The sequence below is a fragment of the Chaetodon trifascialis genome, chromosome 6 (assembly GCF_039877785.1).
Source record: "Chaetodon trifascialis isolate fChaTrf1 chromosome 6, fChaTrf1.hap1, whole genome shotgun sequence".
NCBI classification, from domain to species: Eukaryota; Metazoa; Chordata; class Actinopteri; order Chaetodontiformes; family Chaetodontidae; genus Chaetodon; species Chaetodon trifascialis.
The window spans coordinates 14,287,143-14,300,050 of NC_092061.1; the positions used below are offsets into that span (position 1 = coordinate 14,287,143).

At 40.1% G+C, this 12,908-nt stretch overlaps 1 protein-coding gene across 4 annotated transcripts in view; it reads right to left on the bottom strand.

The window, feature by feature from the left end:
- Positions 1 to 12,908, bottom strand: part of rasgrf2b (Ras protein-specific guanine nucleotide-releasing factor 2b) — a 43,359-nt gene that overhangs the window by 27,337 nt on the left and 3,114 nt on the right. For all 4 annotated transcript variants that reach the window (XM_070963688.1, XM_070963690.1, XM_070963689.1 and 1 more), the window contains exon 2: positions 481 to 587. In XM_070963688.1, the coding sequence (XP_070819789.1) occupies positions 481 to 587 (107 nt within the window). The remainder of the gene's footprint in view (positions 1 to 480; positions 588 to 12,908) is intronic.

Here is a 12,908-nt window from a genome sequence, read left to right on the forward strand (position 1 = left end):
AATGCATCGTATCTTTCTGATTGTTCAACAGAAGACAATCAGTGTTTTTCAGGAGCTAACTCTAACCTCAAACCTGAGATGTCCGACCCCTTTTAAATACATCAGCGAGCAAGAGCTGTAAAAGCTGTAACTTCATGCCACAATAATGTCAGTTTGACAAAAAGAAAGATGGATTAGTGTGTATATAAATCAAATTTTCCAATCTTGCTGAAATAAACTGAAACTAATGGCTCGTGGAAGGCAGGAAACAAGTGCAAAAAGTTAAGTATTCTTTGGAACAGAATCAGCTTCGGAGTAAATTATACATGATTTATATTCAGTGGGCTATAGCATTTAAAAAACACCAGCATGGCCTTTAAAGTTCATACTAATGCTCTCTAATCTTAATGTTCTGTCACATCACATCAAACTGTGGTCATGCAGTCTGATGTCATATTTCCTGCTACACAAATCCCCTTTTATACAAATCTACATGTGTACCTCGCCTGCTGGATGGCCTCCACCCATTCATCGCACTCAGCCTCCTCCTCGGTCCGCAGCTCCAGAGGCTTCTGTCCATCGTGACCAAACACGATGAGGAAGTAGTGCTGAGGACAGAGAGATAAGGAGAGAAGAGCTGTTTTTCTTTGTGACCCTGAGACCAAACACATCTACAGCTCCTCAACTGTCGCGCTTTACAGAAGATGTTTTGGTTGCTCCTTTGAGAGGCAAGCCACGGTTAATCACACATATGGCACAGACATATGGAAACGTTGCTTTCAACTGTGTGTGCTTTTCACGCTCTTTTCTTGTCCAGATTCATCGCACATAAAGTTCCACAGACTTTACGTGAAGCAGGCAAAGCACGCAGAGTGAGAAGTACAGGACGGGGGAGGGTGGGCGGCTCGACACACATGACAGAGTTATTTGCTCACTGAAATGAAGCAGTGGGAGTCGTCTGTGCCTCCCTTCTCCACCAGCCTATTATCATCACCATCAATTAGCCCGCTCTCTCTCTCTCTCTCTCTCTCGCTCTCTCTCTCTCTCTCTCTCTCTCTCTCTCTCTCTCGCTTCCTGTCTGTCCCTCTTTTTATTCTGATGAATTTCCCTGAGTATCTGCCTTTCAAAATGCTTCCACACACTTATGCACAGACACATGCAACCACAGAGACACACACCTACAGTAGAGCACACACACCAGGCATTATGTGAAGTGATAGAGGCTTTTATTCAAATGGTCATGTCCTGGGGCACTGGGTTACCAGAAGAGCTGCTATTCTTAGTCAGGAAAAACAGAGAAGACTGAGCTCTGCATGGACTTTCTCTCCCCTCCTCCTCTCTTCTCCCAGCCACCTCTTTCCTCCTCCTCCTCCTCTCTCTTTGCACTTCACCTCTCATCCCACTCCTCCTCCTCTGCCCCGCTCAACCAGCATCCTCACTTCTCTTGTTGTCGAAACCCACTCCTCCTCCTCCATCCCCACATCCCTTCATACTTCCATCTCTTTGTGTCTCTCAGTAAGGATTCAGTGAACCAAACAGTCCAGAGGAGAGACATTTACCCCGCAGGAGAATGGACGGGCTTCAGCCCCTGCAGTGGGGATGGGCTAGGGACAGAGTCACCAAGGTTATTGGAACACACACATACCCTCAGAGACCCTCCTCCATCTCCATCTCCATCCTCCTACCCGTGCATTTTATGTGTCTGTCATTTCGATTCACTGGCTGGCTGGATTTTATTACATCAACAATAATCTGTGCTCTAACAGTCTTTGACAGGGAGAAAGAGAGACAGAGAAGACTGGAGAGAGGGAGCGGTTACATAATATTTCTTAACCATGTACGTATCTCTAAATTGTGTCACCACCTAACAAGATAACATTACCATGGCAACGCAGTGTCTCACGCTTTTGCACTGTTTTGCACTTCCATTTTCTGCTTTATAGTGCTGCCTCTATTCATTCTCATGCTTTTATTGATCCATCCTGCAATTTTAGACATGAGAACGAAGACAATGAAACAATTTTTCTATCACAGATTTTAGAGATCTGTAATCTGAGCCTGTGTTCTCCGCACATTTATGCAATATATTGATGAGGTTTTATACTGTGCACATGTGAGGGCTCATAATATATCTGCCTTTTATAGCCACAGTAAAGTGAATACACACATTTTCACTCCATGTTGGTATTGATTCACACAGTTGCTTTGATCACACAGATGGCCCTATCATTACACTGACACAGAGAAGATAATGGGAGTGATTGTAGTTGTTTCTGTTATTTTATGCTCAGTGTTGAAAGAAATAATCAGATTTTTATTTTTTACTGAAATGAAAGTAGCAAGAAAACTGTATTGCAATAAATGTTATTATAAATATTTTTCTGTGAGAGTATATAAGTATTAACTGCTGAATGTACATATGCACAAATGTAGTTGAATCTTTAATAATGAATCATGTGCCTTAATGTGATCATATGTTTCGCATGTCAGATCTTAATATGTTAAGTAATTGTGGATTATGTCTAAGAAATGCAGATCTAAAGGAGTAAAAGCATGATATTTCCATCTGAAGTGCAGTGGAGTGCAGTAGAAAAAAATGGAAATATTCAAGTATAAGTACATGTACCTCAAAAAGGTACCCTGTGACAGTAATGTGCAAAAGAGCATGTCCACAGAGGCAGTGAAGAATAAGGGCAAGCAAGCAAACATGGATTTAAACACTGCACAATTTAAAATATTCAAAGGAGTCATGTTTGAATGCATTTCTTTCTTCACAGAACATCAACGATGCACACTGTGTTTTGGTGAAAAAAACACTGAATGTAAACAGAACTTTACTGAAAACTCCACAGAACATCTCTGAGCACAGTACTGAAGTGAAGGTACTGTTCGAATCCACCACTGTTTATACTGCATAGAGCATATACTGATGTTACTTAATCCTCTTTTAAATAATTTCTCCTTTCAGGATACTTTACATAATGTACATGCTTTGCCCAGTCATCCACTTTATACCTCCTGCTTAACTAAAGATGTCATTTTGTATGTTTGAATAACTCATATATTTTGCTGCAACTTTCATATGTATATTCTGTTTTACCCCTGCTGTGTATTGCTGCTATTTGGTGCAGCAGTGACCCAGTTGGCCCCAGGCAATCTTTAAAGTTTAATGGTATGGCATCCTTTGCAGAAGATTTTACATCATGTTGGCCCACGTGGCATTAAAGACTTTCACAATACATTGCAATGAATACACTTTAACACTATACTGTGCCCTCATTAATTGAAGGGGAAGCTTCCAAACTCTACAGTACTATTCAGGACTACCGGCTCGCTCTCCCTTCAAATCGGCTCAAATGTACCCTTCATCCCTCAGGGCCTCCACTGTACTGTAAGAAATTTCATTTAAACAAATAAGGACAGAGAGGAAAAGCAAAAGAAACAAAGAGGCAAAGACTCTTTTCTCTCCTTCACTCCTCGTGTCACTAACAACCAATTCACCACTCACCTGAAACTTTCTTTTTCTTTTCCTTTTTTTTTGTCTAATCTGAGCAACAGCTATTATAGAAAATGAGACTGTGAAAGTGACAGCATGACACAAAGGACTGTGTTTTGCCACCACTGAGCAAGAAGCAGGGACAATGAAGGGCAGCACATTTTATTATTTGGAAGCAATTTCAGGTCAGTCATTTAAAACTGCTCGCTGTGAGAACAGAGGTGAGGAGTGAGAAGCTCTCAGAGCCAAAACAGACTGCTTTTCACTGTCCAACAGAGACTGAACATCAGGAGATTAAAACCTATCACACACACATAAATACACCTTCAGGTTTGTGGTGGCACTGTGATGAGATACTTTCTTCTTTATTAAAGATTAAAGAGTCAAAGATGAAACTGGACTTGGTGGTAATAGATTCATTAGGCAAACGATGGCTGGGAGATCCAGAAATACTCATGTGTTATAAATATTTAAAAGCACAGACGACAGAATCACTGCTCAGATCCACTGATGATGATTTGGGACTGGAATAGCCACTAATGATGCAACACTGCTGTCTGCTTTGGCATCTGCACTGATGAGAAGCCAAATTGTGTTGTACCGTAGTACAGATGGACCTCTTTTTTTTCCCTTGAATCTCACTCTCAGCCTTTCAAAGCGACTGGCATTTTACTGCTTTGATGTTGTTTGCTTCAATGGGTAGAAAGAGGCTCAACGTGTTAAAGGTTTGATCCCCTCTGAAGGCCTGGTTGAATGAAAAGAAACTGCAGTCACATGGAGCATGTAGCATACACACTAGGCTACAGCAGAACAGAACAAGAGGTAGTGCTGCTTTTCAGCCATGAAGGTCCCTGAGCAAGACATACATGTTATCTGTGTGCTTTCCACACAGGAATAAAACCTGCAGGTAGTCCCTTAAAGACCCTGTAAACCTCTACAGGTGTTTTCAATTACTCTGGCTGAGTAGACCTCTAGTCAGGCGAAAGTTGGGTGGAGCTTTGCTTGGAATAGCCTAATGCAAATTATCTGATGACGTCTATGTCAAACAAGCACAGTTTGTACACGCCCACTCAATCCTGAGAAGAGGTCTTATCAGGCAGCAGCGTAAGTGAAAACAGCTCTGTGACTGCACTGTAAGTAAAGCATCTTTAAATCTTGCTTGAGTTGTTTAATCCATGACAGTGGATTTGCAGTTTGCATACATTTTTGTCAATATTTTGCTTTTGTTGTGTGTTAGTGTAAAAAATGCTGCAGACTTCAATATGATACAGTTAAATGAATAGAAACCAACACAACAGAAGCTGAACAGGTAAAAAAAATGCATCATTTCTGCACAGCAGAATGGTTTGTGAATGGTTAACTGTGATGTATAGCAGACTGAACATATCTCATAGTGCAGTAAATGGGCTAAAACATGCAAAACATGTTTTTTTGAGTATAAACAGAAAAATAAGTTAACAAATCCTGAAAAAATGTTTGTGTGTTCTACAGCACAAATTACACCTGTTCCAATATCATCAACTTCTGAGGCTGTATTGTGTTGGCATTACTACAATTAACTGTATGTAAAAGTGCTTCTTTTTTAATCACAAACAGTGTGTTAGCACAACTAGCAACCCGGTAGGTCCAAGAAATACATCTGCCTTGTGTTTATAATATGATTAAGGGTGGCCTTTGTTTGAATTTGATTTGCATAAAACGATGTATTTAGAAGAAGACACTGCCACCTTTGAGTAAAAAATACTGCAAGCAAGTAATAGGACAAGCACAAACTGTAAAGGCATGGCAAAGAAAAGGGCAATTCACTGCATAGCATCAGGGAATAAGCGAAATCAGTTTATAAAATATCCAAAGCTGCAGGGAAAATTAGTCACAAGTTGGCTGATAATTTGCACTTTGTCATGTGTGTTTGTAGTTAACACATTTCAGAGTGGAAACAGGATTTAGTCTCATCTTATTCCTTAGATCCATATGTGCTGATTAAGGTGGAAAGGAAAAATCATTAACAAACAGTTTTAACACAGTGGGATCCTCTGGAAGCTCATGTATTAGTGTGTCTCCACCTTTGTACTGTGGTGAGGCACGGACTGCCCAGAGATGGTGAATCCCACAGGGTGATAATTACCATCATAGAGAAATACAGCAGAGAGCAGACCATGTTCGTGTGTGTGTGTGTGTGTGTGTGTGTGTGTGTGTGTGTGTGTGTGTGTGTGTGTGTGTGTGTGTGTGACTACAAAGGAAACCTGCTGTATATAATCCATAAACTGGATTTCCTATTGGTGTATGTAGGAGTATATACACCATGTATTTCTCTTAGAAATACTTCAATGAGATGCTGCAAAAGAACTGCCTGTAGTGATGGGCAGTGATTATCTACACAGAGCCAATCTCAAACCACCTGTTGTTAGCAGTTCTCATGTGAGATCACAATGCTGCAAACATATTAGCAACAGATTTTTGGCTTCATATTCACAGCAGATACCGTGTATATATCTTATTTAGGTTTGAAATGACCATAGACACAATATGAAAATGTTTGACTGAAAAAGCCTCAAAACATAAAAGGAAATAAGATTGCTTTCAAAGCAGAAAATTGGCACAAAAACCCAATAAGACTAATTAAATGTACCTAATATTCTAACACTGTGGGTGTTTTAATAACTGAGACATCTTGCTGACAGAACCTTTTTGGCCTTTGCAACAGCCTAAAATTTCATTGATAGCATGTGCACGGCTTTTTTAGAATTTCCATGTAAGGCTGTAAAATATATTAACACCCATTAGAAGAATGAAATCAGTTATTGAAACAATAAAAGTCATTTGTGAGACGAAGCTTGAGAGAGATAAATAAGAGAGAGGGGTATGGGTTCACTTTTCCCACCCACCAGTCTTCTGGATCAGACTCACAATCTGCTTCTCTCCTCTTTATATTCGTCTCATCCCTCATCTCCCATGTCGTGCTCCTACAGGGGCAATAATGTCTTTTTTGTGCAGAATGGAGCTTCATAAAACGCTCCAGTTGGACAAGAACAAAGAAACAAACTCCTGTTGTCATGAAAACTTTGTGCCCCCAATAATATGCATTTTACCTAATTTACTTGAAACAGACTATTACCTGCATCCCCACCATCTATAAATAAAACCAAAAACTACAAATGAATTTTTAATAAGTGGCCAGGTGCCATCCATCATATTTGCCATAATAAATAATGCAGTAGGTAGAATATTAAAGTCTTTTGTCTTAATGAAGGAATAGTTTGATATTTTAGAAAAAATGTTTATTTGCTTTCTTGCTGTGACTGAGATGAGACTGATGCACATATTTTTAAATATAAGCCTACACCCAGCAGCCATTTAGGTTAGTTTAGCATACAAACTGGAAAGAGGGTGAAACAGCAAGCTTGGCTCTGTGCAGAGGTAACAAAATCCACCTACTAGCACCTCTAAAGATCACTGGTTGGCATATCTCTTTTGTCAAGTACATCCGTACAAAAGCCAAACTGCAAAAAAGCAAAATGTCCTTTTAGTACTCAAATTTTTGGTCAGCCTTCTCTTCTTCTTCTAAGCCTGCTTGAAGATTACAGGAATAGTTCAACAGAAATAATCTTGCTTGTTTCTTGCAGAAGTTATCGAGGCCAGGCTAGCTGTTTCTAACGGCACTATCAGTCTTGTTATCTAAGTCTTGGCAAGAAGGTGAAAAGGCTTTATTTGCCAAGATGCAAAACTATTCCTTCCTTCCTTGTTTTCTTGTTCTTTGTTTTAGGACAGCCACCAAAGATAAATTAGTGAATGCTAGAGTCGAGTATATCACCTAACATGAGTTTAAATTGCCCTCTTTGTATATGTCCGTCCCCGTCATACCCGTTTTGTAATTTCAAAAATCCGAAAAGCTTTACTTCACTTTAGAACACAAGAACAGATTTTTAATTTCCTGGAGAGTTGTCATTGTGAAGAGATACAAAACATTAATCCGACTGCAGCGGCAGTACTTTATGTAAGCACTGGATTCAACTAATGATGTACCAACTAATGTGACAATCACTGAATCAACATCCCACATCCTGCTGCTTCCTCATTGCCCTCCATGCTGTTCACTTCCTCCAATGAAGTTCTTATAACAAAGTATGTGGCCATCTCTCTCTCACACACACACAAACATAAAACTTTGCCTTTACACACACACACACACACACACACACACACACACACACACACACACACACACACACACACACACACACACACACAGAGTGTATTTCAGTATACTAATAACTGTTGAACCTACCTCAGAACACTGATCAGGGATGACCTGTGTGTTTATCTGGAGATTAAACAGATTGCTCCCCTCCTCCACTTTCACTGTTGTCCTCTGACTCAAAATAAATCCGAAGCAAACATGTGTACACAAATATAATATACAACTATTATCAAGCCTTTTCTCACATCTTACACATTTGTTGCTTCGTCACTCCATCGCCAGAAGGAATTGCTGGGAAACATCCTGCCGCCTCAACGCAGTCAATGCTGGATTGGAGAGTTTTACGACTACCACAGTGCAACAGCAGGTGTCTAAACACACCATAATTCTGTTTTACTATATTCTTGAGTCTGTGTGCCAACAGCAACAAAGACATGAAAATACTTGACAATCCTGTTACCTGATGCTCCAGTTTATTTTATACACTCCTCGCAGGGTGTGTGTGTGTGCGTGTGTGTGTGTGTGTGTGTGTGTATGTGCGCCTGTGTCACCTCTCCACATCAGCCCCTGTAGCCCATAATCACCTTCAGGGCATCACCATAAGCTGTCAACACCACACTGACATATCATTTCATAATATGTTTGATGTGGTGAACAAGTTAACAAACAGTGCCATATTTACACATCAAGCAGATAGTAGCAATGTTAGCATTCATTTGAAGTTGTTTGTGTCAACCTGACAAATTTAAGTTCAATATCCAGTTTAGCAGGTTAATGGTCCACTATGTTCAGCAGAAACTCTCTAACTGTGTCTGTTTGATGCTGTGCAGGTAGTGCACAGCGGAGTTTCACAGCAAGTTCAAAACTGTAAAACCAAAACCAGACGATGATCTGAAACATGCTTAAAAACCTCCACTGTGAGCAAACTCTTTTCATTACCCATAATCATCTGATCCAATACACATTTGCTTTCTTGAGAGTTAATTGAGAAGACTGATAGCATGTCTGTGCGTTAAGCGTGAGCTACAGCCATGACTGCATTGATAGCGAGCCTAACATGAAGACTGGAAGCAGGAGGAAACAACTAGGCTGGTTCTCTACAAAGTTCAAAACTTTTTCCTCCAGTATCTTTAAGGCTCAATAGTTTATCCATCTGCTCTGCACTTCTTTGCAGCTGTTTGCCTGGCAACCCCGCGGTGAAGAGACTCTGGGAAGTCACTGCTCCCAGATGTTGTTCGCAAAGAAACAGTTAGCCTACAGCACGAAACTTTGCCTTATTTTTGAGCTTTGGACAGAGCTCGGCTAGCTTTTCCGCCTGCTTCTACTTTTTATGCCAAGCTAATTGTCTCCTGACTTTTGGTCCATATTTGACTTATAGATAAGTACAACATGATGGTGCCTCCAAAACTCCTGTGCAACCAAAAGAAAAATTCAAAAAATTAAGACAAAGAGCAGAAGTCGGGATTCAGGCATTTGCTGAACTTACAAGAGAGGAGAAATAATTAAGTATTTGTTATAGTCAGCATTCAACACAGGGTTTTCCCTAACTCAACAACATATTTTTTACACAAAGAAAAAACTGAATGGAGAAATGATTAAGAATCTGATGTAAAAAGCCTTTCAGTTTATTAAGTTTATAAAGTTCTCCCTAACTCAATAACTCACAAAATGCAGCAGTTTTTTAAGGGAGTCTGGTACTTTCTCCCCAGGAGAGTATAATGGAGTATAAGAAAGGAGTATAATGCAGGTACTTTACTCTTTAGATTGTGCCCCTTTCGTGTTTTTTAAGAGTTTATTACAGCCAATCTCTCTCTCTGTCTCCCTCCTGTCAACAATGTCCACGTTTAATAATCATGTGTGCTGCTTTTATATTGCATTGTTTGTGAGCCTATATGTGATTATTGTGCATGTTCCTTGAAGATGATGCTGAGACATCTGATTTGAGGTCTGAATTCTTAATGAACATCTTTTTAACAAAGGCATGTTTATTACTAATGAGTATTTTCTGTATCAATGTCAAGGATCACACCCATCTTAAAGATTGCAGGAATGTTCATGCCACATTGTAGTAGTACAATATCAAAGGGTTGACATGTTGGCCAAATAATAAAAGTATAAGGGAGTATTATATATATAAATATTGTTGTATTTCATATTTCTCAGGCAAAGTGGACAAATCCCAAAGAAAATCGTGTTAGGGCCCCTTGTTGTCTAGAGACAGGTCTGCATACTTTGATTAGTGCAGTATTTCAAAGACCTGACAGATTTTAAGACAGATGCCAGTTTTAAATTCTTATGTGACACTAATGAGGTTCATAATGGCGTTAACACTTGGCAGAAAATTTAGAGGAAAATGAAAAGCAGCCTGCAGAGGAGAGCAGATCAGACTCCAGGAATATGGGAAGAATTGGTTCCTTGATGCAGACGATTAGTAAAAGCAACAGAAAAACTGGAGGCTCTGAGTGGGGGGTTTGCAGCCAGAGGAGTTTTCTAATGAGAAATAGTTACACACACACACATGCACATACATGCACAAGCATACATGCACCAGGAAGTCAGCACTAACACTTCAACTCTAAAGTGTCACCCCACCTTTATTTGCATCAACTTTGATGAGGAAGGACACTGTTGACAAGAGCCCCTATGTGCCCACAGAGCAACAGAAAGTCACTTCATTAGAGCCAATGCTGCCACATCAAACAGTGTTGAATTCATTTCTCCCGTGCTTAAAGTTTCCAATGTAAGTTCCTGCTTAACTGTACTATAGCCATGTGCATTACGCATGATTGAAGAGATGGTCACAAATTCAATCCCCTTAACAGCCAATTTGTCCATCCATTTCCAAGGATCCCTGATGACGATACAGAGCCTTAAATTCTGCAAACATAAAACTTGAACATAATAAGCACCTACGTTTTGAACACCCGAAAAATACTCCTCATTTCCTAATTCACATTTAGGCTGACACTGAAACGTCGATTAAGTCCTGTATGGAAGCCCTGAGGTGCAAAACATAACATTTCAGAAAACAGCTCGACAAAAATGAACATATTTCAGAAAATGACATCTTAGAAAACAGTTCCTTCTTGAAGAGTAAGGCTCATTTGATCATTTTACACGTGTAATATCAAAAGTTTGATAGTGAAACTTTTTTTCTGCAGTATACACAACAGTCTGGCTGAACTTAGTTTAGGATAGTAACACCGACGCTACTAATGCTGAATTTCATTTTATTTTTACATTTACAGTACATTTTTACAAAAAGGCTGCCAGATGCACTGTCACAGGAACGAACGAGAACATGCTTCATCCTTATCTTTCAAAATCACAGAAATAATTGCAAAATAAAATACCAGGAGGGCGGGTGGAACCATGTGACAGACAATGCAATATAAACAGCTGTGCAAGGTTCTATTTTTAATTTTCTTTCTACGGAACTTTTGTTTTGTGAATTGTTTGTACCAGTATATCATTCAGTCTCTCGTACATTATTTTCACTTAATTCACACCAACATTGCTGCGTTAGTGGCACAAGCAGTTGGCTTCACATAGAAGGAGCTGGGGATCGAACTGCTACCCGCTAACCCTGAGATTTGACACGCTATACCTTCGACAGCTCTGCCTCCAGGTGTCTATTTTAGACTAGACTAGATATTGAATGTACACAAACAAAAGTGTCTTTGGGAGAGGGGGAGTGATGAGAAGACCGGTTCTTTTAATCAATACATAAACAGTTATGTTAAATACCATAATCATACACCAGCAAAATAGCTGTCACGAGTGACTGCTTCATTCAGGCCAACTGAAATGATTGGATGGACTTGTTACATCCCTGCCTTTTTTTTCTCTGAGCATTTGATTTATTGATCCCTGTAGCTCTATAGTTTTAATTGTTGCTGTGCGCTCTAAGCCATGCAATTATCAAGCCAAGCCCTTTCGGCTTTTTGTATTTAATTCAAATTTTATGAAAACCAGGAAAAAACAATCTGTGAGGTGCATCAGGAAAAGAAGAAATCCCTTTCTATGCATAGCCTTCTGATTTTAGAGCTGTAGTTTAAAACTATCAATTTTAAAACAGCCTCTGCAGCTGCACTGATTTTGGGATCCTGGCTTTGGCACAGTTACATCATACTCCCAACCTATAGGGCTATGAAATTGTACAAAGGTGCCAATTGGCTCGTTTGTTTCCACAACAAGGCAAATGGCCTTTCAGGAAAGCAACACCAGGCCTTTGAATCGCTCAGGATAATTTGACATGTGTGCAGCAATCTGGAAACAGACTACACTGTACGTAACAGTCCTCTCCCCTGGTTCATGGCCTCTGATGAACTGTGCTTTTCTCTGGGATCAATAACCAACCAGATGCTTGATGATGGGGGGAGGGATAGTTTGACAATTATACACATCCTTCACACACACATACACACACACACACACACACGTTCACATCACCAATACAGGTGCACAGTCGCTGTGGAAACCATTCAGACCAGTGTACAGGCTCTCCAAATTATTTGAAGGGTTTGCATCTATCTGAGAGTACAACAGGGAGGAGAGAGGCGGTATCTGTGTGTTATATGTGTGGCTGCATTGTGGCTCACTGTGGGGGTGTGATACTGCAGGTTGCTGGCAGACTCACTCTACTGCACAGAAAAACAGTGAAGAGCAAGATGGAAAGATGGAGGGCCTTCTCTACTGTTGCCCTATCAAACCCTCGCACAAGGAATAAAACCCAGGATCAGACCAAACTCTGACATTTTTGATCACATAAAGCACACGCACAGCCTCGCAAGCCAGACAAAATGTCATTGGTATGTGGTTGAGTCCTCCTGCGTGCATGGCTATGTAGTGGTTACATGGCAGCACACAAGGCTTCAGCTGAGGGCAGATTGAAAATAACCCTAATTAAACATCACAGCTGTAGTGTGAGAGTGAGACAGATGCGGAGAGAAAGTGAGACAGTCCATGTGAGAGTGTAGAAACTGAGGAGAAAATAAAACCTCACCATGCTCGGTAACATCAGAGGACACAGCTTTCATGCTTACATTTGTCTCAATATTAACAGTTGTAATGCCAGTTTTGTCCTGAAAAGGGAGAGATTTGTTGTCCTTTCATCATCATAATAACTCCATTAAATAAATAAATACATACTCTTCTTTCTTCACGTATGGTTTGATTAAAATCACATTCATCAACTCAACTACACCATCTCCTGGCTTTCCTAAAGCCTCTCCT